Source organism: Arachis stenosperma, chromosome 2, assembly GCF_014773155.1.
Source record: "Arachis stenosperma cultivar V10309 chromosome 2, arast.V10309.gnm1.PFL2, whole genome shotgun sequence".
Classification (NCBI taxonomy): Eukaryota; Viridiplantae; Streptophyta; class Magnoliopsida; order Fabales; family Fabaceae; genus Arachis; species Arachis stenosperma.
Window position 1 is genome coordinate 4,158,239 of NC_080378.1, and position 12,002 is coordinate 4,170,240.

The window sequence follows — 12,002 nt, forward strand, 5'->3', positions numbered from 1 at the left end:
TACCGAAAGGAAAGGAAAGCAAGCCTAAAGTCCATCATAATGATGGAAAGAAAACATACTAAAATAAAAATGAGCTGTGGCTGAGATTTTTACCAAATATGGTTAGATTTGGTGAGGTAATCTTGAGCTCTTCATGCTCAAAAAGGAAGAAGAAGATTCGGCCAGCAAGGTGAGATTCTTGGAGGCATGGCTTGTCTTTGATTCTGCTCAACCACCACAGGAAGTAGCTAGAGTGGCGAAGTGATGGAAGAGGCAGAGATTGAAGCAGATGAAGCCATCATCATCATGAAGCATCAAGGGCCAGAAATCCATCTTGGAGAGCAAGCCAAGGATGGAGAGCTCGGATTGATGAAGAGTGATGACCAAGGAAGGACTAGAGATAATTGCATGTTGGATTTTGCATGATTATCTCTTCTCTCTATGTGGCCGAACCGGTTATGTTTGAAGGAAAAGAAGTTAAGCTTGGGTTTTGGCTTCAAGTGTGGAGGCTTCCCTCTTCTATAAAAAGAGTGAACAACCACTATTTGAAGCAAGGAGAAAAATTGAGAGTGAGCTACCTGAACTAACAGATTTCTCTTCTCCTTCAATGTATTCTGTTTAGTATTTTTCTGTTTAATTTTGTCATGTCTTGAGTCTCATGGAAAAAGGCAAACAGTGAGGTTTGTATGAAAAAAGCCATAGAGCGGAAAAAGGCAGAGAGTGCAAAATTAAAAAAAAAAGCCATAGATGTCTTAGAGTTCCTTTGTTCATCTATGTTGTGTTACATGATTTTGTGGAAATCCCCTTGTAAGTTGGGTTAGCACTTTACAGTTTGTAATCAAGTTGATTATAGTGAAATTCCATCATTGTTATGATGGAGACTGAATGTAGGCTGCACTGCACTTAGCAGCTGAACCAGGATATATCTGGGTGTAATCTTCCTTCTCTCCTACTCCATTTCTGTTTCTACTGCATAGGAGCAAAATCCAAAAATGTCTCGTGCCAAATGACGAGACAAAATGAAAAAGTCTCGTGGCTAGGGACGAGCTAAAAACAGAAAAGTCTCCTCTAAGTCCAACAAGTATTAGCAAGCAAAAAGGGGGCTAAGATTCAACCCCCCTTCTCTTAGCCACTGAAACCATCAGATACAGGTTTAGTTTTGATCTAATATGGATACATATGTCAATGTTTTCATCTTTTATGGATACAAATGGTCATTTATTCATATAACATTTATTAAAATATACTATAGTATATAAATAATCTACCTCTGTATGCGCATCAAATCAAGAGGTGAGATTTTGCACTATATAGAATCATGATGAAGCCTCCAAGATACAAAGTTCAATCTGAGCTCTCAACACAATTTCACACAAACAAGCTTATCAACTCTGCATATTTAGCTTTCAAGCTTCCCTCTCCTTTTCTGCAACTGATATCGTTTCTTCATCTTGCAGTCTTCTGCCAACAAAGGACATCTTTCAACTTGAAGCAATAACAAAGAGGAAGGCGGCTTTTCCCCTGCCATTTTCTGCAGCTCATGACATTCTTCACAACTCCTTCACCTGTTATGCTCCTTCATGCTAATAGCAACTTTATCATCTTTTCTCCCCATGTGCTATTATCTTTCAATCTTTTTTTTTTTTTGGAAAATGATTCCCAGCAATTTGGCATACGAGTTCAATTGTCTAAGAAAGAGAGAATTATTTTTCTCTTGAAGGAAATGGAAATTTATGCGTGTGTGAATTTAGCATGAGAAACATGAAGATTAGAGAATTACCTGCTCAGAAATCTCTGTTTAGACGACTTCAATGGTGGGGATGTGGGAAATTTTGGGCCAAATTTGTTGATGCTTATTCTTGCATAATCCTCCCAGCAAACGACACCCTTCAATTTTGAGTAGCAAGAGAGAGGGAGGCAGCTTTTCTCCTTCCATATTCTCTAGCTTTGGACACCAAAGAATGATCAATTGTTGAAGGGAAGTGAGGCGGAGAAGCTCGTTGCACTTCAATGTCTCCAGATTATCGAAGCACCATATCACAAGAGTGGTAAGGGAGGGAAGGTGAGGCAGCCAACCCACCTCTGGGTATGACTTTATGTTCTTACACCCATAAATTGCAAGATAAGTGAGGGTGTGCAAGTTGGGCATCCATGATAGATCCCTCATTTGTTGCTCGCCATTTCCCCAACCAAGTGATCTCAAGTTAGGCGGCAAACCACCCTCTGCCAACTTGCAAATGTTTGGGCAACCATATATCTCGAGGGACTGTAAACTTGGGAGTAGACTCTTCATGTCACGTGGTAATGCCTCCAACTTCTCACAATATGTGACTTGAAGATGAGTCAAGTTGGGTGCAGCCAGTCCTTCTCCTGCAAATGACACTAATTTGGAGCACCCACTGATTTTGAGACGTTGAAGAGCAGCGTGTGGTGCCTCTGACATTGACACTGATTCCAGATTCAAACACCCTCTTATCTCGAGATTCTTGAGATTGGGAAAGGCATCCAACGACAAGGAGCTTGGTGAATCACAGCTGTAATATATTAGTAGCTCTACCAAATCATACTTCTGCTGCGGGAATTCCAGTTTGCTGCACTGCCTGATTGTGAGCTTTTGCAAAGATTTGGGTAGTAAACAATTGTTCGGCCACGACACAGCAAACGAACACCCCAAGATTTCTACTTCTTGGAGGGAGGGTAGATGGTTAATGCTGATCATTTCGTTAAATGCAGACTCTACCACAGATTCACTTCCCATAATTGATAATGTATCCCCATTAAGTGACATACCTGGAATTCTGGCTTGCCATCCTTCTCCAATTTCGATTATAACTATCTTGCGAATTTTCAAAGCATCTGATGAAGAAGAAACAATTCTCATTAAGACCTGATGAAGCATATCTCCCTTTAACATTGGGCAATATCCTATTTGAAGACTCTTAAGCTGAGGAAAAGCTTTTGAGTCAGGTAAGTGCCACTCCTCCCAACATGGCATGTTATCAAATTTCAAACTCTCCAACAAGGGAAAAGGAGGAGCAATATGCAAAGAAGGGTCATCAATACCCTTGTAAAATTCCATGCCAACACACTTCAGCTGATCAAAACCTTCAATGTACAGGTCCTTAAGAGATGGCAACTGTCCAAGTGAAGGCAGCATGCAGCAATTGTTGCAAGACTTTAGAGATACACTTGTCATATTGTTGTAAGAACAGTGCCCCAACCAATCTGGAAATATTGTACCCCTGTATCCCCTTATTCTCAACTCTTTCAAGCCATTGTGCGGTTCCAAGCTGTGGAGTATCTGTCTCTCAGTTTGTGTATTTGAAACCATATCACCACCTGAAGACCACTCCAAGTATAATTTGCTGATGAGATTCTTGTTTATCATTCTTGCATTCTCTGCTTCTTTCACGTCCACAATATTCTCCAACTCCCTAATCTCAAATGAACCTTCAAGATTTGAGAGCCCTCCTAATTCCTGGATTCCATTATATTCATGCTTTCCCACGATAAAGAAATATAAAACACGCAAGTGTTTCAATTTGCTTATTCCTCCAGGCATTTCTTCCAAAGAAGTATTCCTAACATCCAGATGCCGTAAATTCACAAGATTGTGCATGTTAATGGGCAACATGGTCAACTTAGTACATTCGTACAATATTAATATTTGTAGATTATACAAGTTGCACAATGATTCTGGCAACCTGTCAATGTCAGTCCAAGAGAGATTCAAATACCGTAGATGAATCAATTTACCAATTGAATCAGGTAATACATCAAGTTTATGAAAGGATAAAACTCTCAAGCATATAAACTTAGATGCTACACTTTCCATGCTGAACAAATCTTCAATAAACAACGATGTCCTGAAAGATTCCAACTTTGCATTGGAGTTAAAAGCTTTTGAGATTGGATGATCTAACCTTCCACGTGGGAAATATGACAAATGGCGAGTGAGAACCTTCTTTTCTTCTTGTTCACCAACTTCTTCTATTCTACAATAGAAATCTCCAGCAAGGAATATTGCCAAGTCATGCAAGAGATCATGCATCACAAAATACTCATCATTGTCTTGAAGCTTTTTAAAGAATAACCTTGAAACTAATTCTTCAAAACACTTGCAACCAACCTCTTCCAAGCTCTCTCCTCTCTTTGGTAGTCTTAAAAGATCTTCGGCCATCCACAACAAAATTAGTTCATCTTTCTCAAAGTGATAATCTTTGGGAAACAATGAACAATAAACAAAGCAACGCTTTAAATATGAAGGAAGTTGATGATAACTTACTAGCAACGCTGGAACAATCTTACTGTCATTTGTAGAAAATCCCCAAATATCACTCCTTAAGATTTTTTCCCATTCCTTAGCATCATGCCTTCTGCACAAGCAACCAAGTGTTTCTGCTGCTAATGGCAAACCATCACACTTCCTAGCAATGCTTCTGCCTATTCCTTCTAGTGTGGGGTTCCCATTTGATTCTGGAAAAGAAGCATTGGCTGCAAACACTGACCAACAGTAGTCTTCTGATAATGGAATGAGATAGTGAGGGTGACAATTTGTTTGGACAACTGAACCAACATCTTCCTTGCGAGTAGTCAGAAGAATAGTACTTCCCTTAGCCCCATATTGAAAAGGGGCTAGAAAATCCTTCCATTGATGATGATCATTGCTCCAAACATCATCCAAAACAATAAAGAACTTCTTTTCGGACAATCCTTTCTTCAAAGCATCTTGAATTGAATTGAAGCTATCAAGATCCTGAGTATTTGTAGAGATCTCCTTTACTATATTCCTTGTAGTCTCAACAATATTGAAGTTTTCTGAAACGCAAACCCATGCTTTCCGATCAAATCCCTCCATCAACTCTGCATTATTATACATCCATTGAGCCAAAGTAGTTTTACCAACACCACCCATGCCAACAATAGAGATGACAGACAGGTGATGCTCATTGTTGTCATTCAGCATCTTGATTAAGGCCTTCTTGTCATCCTCCCTGCCACACACATTCCCTCTTACAAGAGAAGTGGATGGAGTTTTCCAGGAGAAGCTAGCAGTTGAAATCTTTTCAAGCCCAAGCTTTCCTTTGCGGTTCTCAAGATCTTCTATCCTTCTAACCACCCTTTCTATCTCATTCACCATCTTCCTGTCTTCAGAATTCAAGAAGCTAGGCATGAAATTGCATACCCCCTTTTGAGTTGCAGCTTTGGTGCAGATGTGGTCCAGCAAGTCATCAGCAGTGTAAAGAGCATCTCGGAGACAGTTGAGCCACTCTTTCACATCATGGTTATCAAGTTGCTTGAGCTCTGCATCATCAACAAGAGCTCCAGCAACTGTCAGAGCATTCTTCAGCCTTTCAACCAAGTCAGTGCTAAGCTTCTTTCCCACAACCAAGTTGACAGCATCAGCAGAAATGAGCCTGTCCAGGACAACATTAATGAAGCCAGACAGAAAAGCTCCACCAACAAGAATTCCAGCCATGATCTCAAACAATAGCAAAGTGATCAAACTTTCAGAAGAGGTTAGAGAACAATGTTTACAAGGTACAGAACTGAGGGGATACTGAATCAAGAATATCCCAAGATGGCCATGATTTCACGTGGTATCAGTCTCCGAGGTAAAATGGACACTAGTCTTTGTGAAAAATAGTTAATTACATAAAACTAGGAACTTCATGTGACTGCACATGTTTGTATGTAAGTACCATGGTGATATATTATGTTGTGAGGTTATTAATAGTGGAGTTAAAATGTTGGCTTGGAACTAATAATTTTCTATCTTGAAGGTTACTTCTTAAAAGAATAAAAATAATGAAGATTGTAAATCCTATGTTGTTGAATTTATTACACTTAGTTTGTTTGGAACTAATTAGTTTTGTATTTTTTTTAATTTGCTACAGAAATGCAAGGTGAGGAAGGTTTCAATTGTTGCACGAATTAGGGGCCAACGAATCATGATGATTATTTCATTATTGAATTGATGGATGTAGATATTATGTTCTACTCATAATTCTTATTTATGTGTTAAACTAAGATTACTTTCCAGAAAAGTTGTATATACATATTGAAAACAAAAGACATAAGAAATCAAGCTTAAAATAACGCAAAAAACTGAAGTGAAGAAAATAGTCAGTTTTCTTCTTTTCAGCTTCTTTGTTCCCCATACAGCTGAATTGATTATGTTGTCACTTGTCAAGAGTTTTGTAATGTACTGCATTATTTTGTCACTCTCTTTTAATTAATTACATTACATATGGTAGCTATTTGCTGATCTTGTGTATCTCAAACAAGTATACACTAGGGCTGCACACGGATCGGATCGGATTGGATCGGATATAGCCTAAATCGGATCGGATACGATATCCGCATAATTAAAAAAAAACTATTTTAAGATTTTGTTTGGCTGTTTTTACAAAAAAAATCCAGAAAATTTATTTTTTATTTGTTTAAGCCTATTTACTCCTAAAATATTATCAATAATAGTTCTCTTGAATAACAAAAATAAAATAATAACACAAGATTTAAGTTTAATTATTCTAAATTGAAGTACAATATAAAAAATTAAAAACAAAATATCATAAAATTCATAAAATAACACACTAAAATTCATATCATATTAGGGTTTACTTTCTTAAACTATGCTATTTATATGTGATGTGCAAATATGCGGATTTGCGGATCGGATCCGCAGATATCACTGCCGAATCCACAATCCGATCCTACCATAGTGCGGATCGGATCGGATCCGATCCGATGGCTCTGCAGATCGGATAATATCCGCAAAATTCGGATCGGATGCGGATAATTACCGCAAATATGCGGATATTATCCGATACATGTACAGCCCTAGTATACACCTCTCTTTTGAGTCTCTTCGTGTATATTTTACTGTTTTGTTGACAAGATTCTCTTTTCGACAACTTATTAGTAGTCAATATACAGAACAATATGGAGAATTTGCTTAGGAGAAATAACTATAGAGCCAACCAAGCAGGGTTAGAGTTATCTTTACCCCGTTTTTTGTTTTGGAAATTATGTGATTATAAAAAGTATACAAGGATGTTTCAATTATGAAGATGAATATTTAACTTTTATAAAAGAGGATCTCTTTTTGGATGATAAATTAAAAAAAAAAAAAAATTGAAAATGAGTCTTTGGGCAAAAAAAATCCTTGTCTAATTTTCATGATGAAGTCCCTTATCTTATACCATATTATTTCAACAAAGTTTATGTTGCAAGGGTTTCAAGACTAGTAAAATATTAAAACTAAAAATAGAAAATATTTGTTCAAATTATGGAGACATAAAGTATCCTTTTATGCACAAGAAGGTATCTTAATGTGTAATAAACTTAGCCCAATTAGTAGAGTCAAGGTAGATATTAGTACAAATAATAACAGTTGAATTGTTAAGAATTGCAAGAGAACCATGTTGAGAATGAATAATTTAATTTTCTCCAATTAATAGTCTCTAATCTCTCTTTGATTCAATACCTTTTTCTCACTAATACACTATTTTCAGATACTCGTAATATCATTGTAATATGAGGTAGCAAAAAATTACTTGTATATTTCCAAAGAGGAATAACACATTATTGAAAAATATATGTAACTATTCATCTTATTTTTTACAAATTAAAGCTTTTAAAACATTAAAAACAGAACAAATGACTGTAAATATTATTAGAATACACTCTAAACATAATAAACTTGTTTCAATCAAATGTGATTACTGTGAAAGCATGTAAGATATGAAGTCATTTGTTTGCTTCAATTTGTAAACTTAACATGGGAGAGCACAAGATAGATAAATCTAAATTCCTCAGCTCTCTCAAACTCAGAGACAACACACAACACAACGACTCTGAACCTCAGCATCTCTCTCCTCTGTCCCTTACTCGTTGCCACCGCATGGTCACCACCTCGTCTCCGCCCTTCTAACCGGCTCCTCTATCTGCCTTGTCTGTGCGCTGCCAATCTCTGCTTGCATATGCTTCAATTAAAGCTATCATTAGCTCTCTATATAATATACTCAGATACACGAAAGAATAAATGAGAAGAGGAGAGGGAGCCCCATCATAAAATGTCCATACATATTTTTGGGTAGTTTTCATCTCAACTAAAAGAGTACTAGGTTTTCAGCTTCAAAACTGTAGATAAAAAGGAATGAATGATGATGTATCCTCCTAATTTTGAAGTTAAAACTAACAATTAAGTCACTGGATTGTCTGAGTATACTACCAATAAATATGATGATAAATTGTGTATTTGTTAAAAATATGCCGAATTTAACAGCTATTTAACAACCGGTTCCAGCTTTACTCACTTTATATTGCCATTATCCATTATAACATCAGCATTGCAGAAACTCATCATCTTGCCTGCAACAGAATATAAAAGATTTCCACATCAACACAAGATTAAGAGATCATTGATCTCTAGTCAATCCACTACCGCACTACGCATGGCAGTATATAATGTGCCTTAAGAATAAGGCACTTCATCCTTCATAACAAGAATATTATTCTTAAGGAATAATTAAACCACATACACATAAGCAGCCCATTGATTCAGAGAATTTATGCAAATAGCTATGAGAACAAATTTCCAGATTAAGTTTGATAATAGCAGCCAAAACACACTTGCATTTAACCCAAAATATAATGAGATAAACTTATTAATGAAAGTTAATCAGTTTGTTTAGTATAACTTGTGAAATCAAGACTCATACCTTTGAAAGCTCAAATCCTTCCTCGACAATGTTTTGAGTTTGGTTCTTCCAGATGAGAAGGTAAATGCCTGGGAAAGTAGCTCTCTCAACATTTTGAAGTTCATGAATTTAAGCCAGCCCAATTCTTGAAAGCAATGACTGCTTCCATTTTTCTGGAATTTCTCTTTCTTAGCTTTGCAACTTTGAGCTTTTTGTGAGTCTCCAGGAATGCTTGCTTGTATCTCCATTTATCAACAAATATCTTCATCTCATTGGACTTCTCGACCACCTGCATAACTGCATCGAAGAAGCCTCCTTTGACCATAGCATACAAGAATGCATCAACAAGGCTGTGGTTAAATTTGATCCCCTTTTGTGCGTCTCCTGATAGCTTTCGCTTAACCTCATTCCACAACATCAGCACATTGAAATATTTCTCTGCCAAGACATACCCATTGATCAGTGACAAGTATGTCTGATCGTTTGGCTGAAACTGCAAGAATATCATTCTTCTAAAAGTCCTTCTTGCATCTTCTAGTCTCCCAGCTTTGCAGAAAGCATGAATAATGGAGTTCCAGTCATGCGTACCTACTTGAATCCGAGGATCCACAACCACCTCATCTAAGAAAGCTGCCATCAACTCAGGACGATGATGCTCCATCAAACACGTCATGATAGTTAAGTAACTCCCTTTCAAGTCAGGAACCCTTGCCTCTCTCATGTCTCTAAACAGCGAAAAGGCTGACTGAAAATCTTGGATGGATATGGATGCTTCTATGAGAGCATCATAGGTTTCAACATCCAACCTAAGACCTGAACCACTAATGTCCATCACCATTTGAGTAGCCTCGGCAGTTCGACTTTCTTTGCAGTAAGCCTTCAAGATTGGTACATAAACCCCCAGACCAACAGAGCCACCCAGAGCATTCATTTCATCAAGAATGCTGTGTGCTTTATCAGATAGTCCAATACTAACACATGCACTAATAATACCATAACCTACAGAATTATCAACTACAACATTTGAAGGCTCGAGCTTCTGAGCTTCAATAATTAAATTAGCTAATCCTTTAATATCTCCCTTCTGAAGATACCCCTTAACCACTGCAATGAATGTTTCCTCACCAAAATTCCATTCTTTACCATCTTTATCATTCAAACTACAGAGAATAGATGACTCAACAGAAGCTAAATTGCCCGACTTAACATATCCACTAATCAAATTAGAATAGAACCCCTTCTTGGGCAAGAAACCAAACCTTCTCATCAAAACCTCCAACTCATCTATCTTTTCATGTGATCCCTTCAATGCATACAAATAACCAAGAAATCCAAAACTGAATTCGTCAGGTATAACACCCAAATCTGACATCGTCCCGACAACTCGTTCAGCATCACTCACTGACTCAAGCTCACAGCAGCAAGCTTCCAGTGCTGCATTGCAAGCTGTGACATCAGGCTTCATGAACTCCAACTTCTCATCCAAGACAATCCTACAGTTCTCCTCAAAGACTCTCAAGAAAGCAACAAGGCTATTGTTTTCCCTGCTGATCTCAACAAGGACACTCCCCCACACATTGAAAGGGACAAAGAACCTATTCTTGAACATGCACTTCACAAGGGCAAAAGCAGGCACAACAGTTTTGGCACCCTTCATGGAACAAAGCATGGAATGGATAGTTTGAGACTCCAACACCATGGGGTTCCTCTCCATGACATAGACAACAGAGGCGTAGGCCCTCTTGAGGTTAAGGCTATCCCCATGGGAGGACAGGTGAGTTATAAGGCAATTGGTGAGGGGCTTGCTAGGGAAGGCATGATGGTTGGTGAGTGATTTGAAGGTCTTCCAAGCCTCGTCAGTGTTACTGGTGATGATGGACTTGTGTAGGGTGGTTTGGAGGGTAGCAACCTCGTTTGGGCTTAGGGACGGTGGTGGGGAAGTTGGCAGGTTAATGGACTGTTCTTGTAGGGAAGTGGTTTGGTGGTTGTTTTTGATGGAAAAGACTGAAGGTTGGAGAAAGGAGTAAAGACTGGGAACTTCAGGAGTAAATGCAGTGGAGAAAGATCTGTGGGCAAGAATGCACAAAGCTTTCTTTTTCATTGATGATCAAGCTCCTACACACACTTTCCTCTCAACGACTCTCTTTTTTGTTGTACCTAATAAAACAAACATGATGCACAATGTTAGCATGAAGCTTAGATATGTCAAGATAGAACAATCCAAGACACTAGTCAATCCACCATTGTCTGGACTTGCTTTCAATAATACAGGGTAGCTGAGTGGCTTATTTTAGCAACAAACTAGGAAAACGCAACCCAGCTCAACTCACAATTCAGAGGGTAGATTAAGCCATTAAGGGATAGAGAGCCCCGGGGGGGGGGGGGGGGGGAGGTTCAGATTTTGGCATAACAGTTTCATCCCTATCACATTAGGAATCCCAACTACATGATTGGCACAAAATTAAATTTCCTGATTTCATAGAAGTAAACTTTCTAGTTTCTTCTCGATTCAATAATAAACAGCAAAGAGCAAATTATATAATTAATTAACAAAAATAAAATGGATTACAGAACACAAAAAACAGATAAATAAATAAATTGTAACAGAGCCATTGCCATTGAAAGGGGCAAAAAAGGGGGCAATTGTAACAACTCAATAAGCAGTCAACTAAAAAAAAAAAGTATAAACAGTTGAACCAAATTAATTAACATAGCCATTTGCCATTGATATTTTTGATAATAATGTAATAAAAAGTTAATTAGAAAAAGTCTAATTGTTGCTGAGATTTTTCAAAATCCTAACATCAGAAAGTCACATTAAATTTAAAACCCTAAACTAATACATTCAATTAAATAAAAAAATTCAATCAATTGCATATTCATAGAACCTATTATCTAATCACATGAGCTATTAATATCACTAATTCATACAAATACAATCCGCATTACATTGAACAAAGGAACTCAAAAACACAGTGATTGAGAATAAATAAAGAGAGAGGAGGAAGAAGAACAGAAATCCCATCCTGAATCTAATTAAGTGCAAAAAAAACCAACACTTCAATGATCCTTTAGTCACAACAATAGCATCAAAAGAGAGCCAACCAGAACCAAATTAAGCCAATTCCATGGTATAAATCAATGCAACTACCAAGTATGAAAAATTAATATATAATAACTAAAAAAAATAAAAAGCTCACCCCTATCTGAGCTTATTCCATGGTTCAGAGTCCTTGTGTTTTGTGTGAGTTGAAGTTGGGAAGGAAAAAGCTGCCCTTTTTTCTCGAGCGGTATAATTTAATTGCTTTGTTTTCCTTC

The 12,002-nt window shown here is 37.5% G+C and overlaps 2 protein-coding genes across 4 annotated transcripts; both read right to left on the reverse strand.

Moving 5' to 3' along the window:
• Positions 1–1,777: 1,777 nt before the first annotated feature.
• On the reverse strand, positions 1,778–5,458 carry LOC130962397 (putative disease resistance protein At3g14460). Its single transcript, XM_057888615.1, has one exon. The coding sequence runs from the start codon at positions 5,456–5,458 to the stop codon at positions 1,778–1,780; it is 3,681 nt and encodes a 1,226-aa protein (XP_057744598.1).
• A 2,140-nt stretch (positions 5,459–7,598) lies between these two features.
• On the reverse strand, positions 7,599–11,991 carry LOC130960479 (pentatricopeptide repeat-containing protein At1g69290). 3 transcript variants are annotated; one of them, XM_057885881.1, is made up of 4 exons: positions 11,885–11,991; positions 8,706–10,841; positions 8,301–8,355; positions 7,599–7,954 (listed from the first exon to the last, which is right to left on the reverse strand). In XM_057885881.1, the coding sequence occupies exon 2, from the start codon at positions 10,783–10,785 to the stop codon at positions 8,806–8,808; it is 1,980 nt and encodes a 659-aa protein (XP_057741864.1). In that variant the 5' UTR covers positions 10,786–10,841; positions 11,885–11,991; the 3' UTR covers positions 7,599–7,954; positions 8,301–8,355; positions 8,706–8,805. The 3 variants fall into 3 exon arrangements, with proteins under 3 accessions (XP_057741864.1, XP_057741865.1, XP_057741866.1); XM_057885882.1 differs by having other exon boundaries at positions 7,599–7,967; XM_057885883.1 differs by lacking the exon at positions 8,301–8,355.
• Positions 11,992–12,002: the final 11 nt, after the last annotated feature.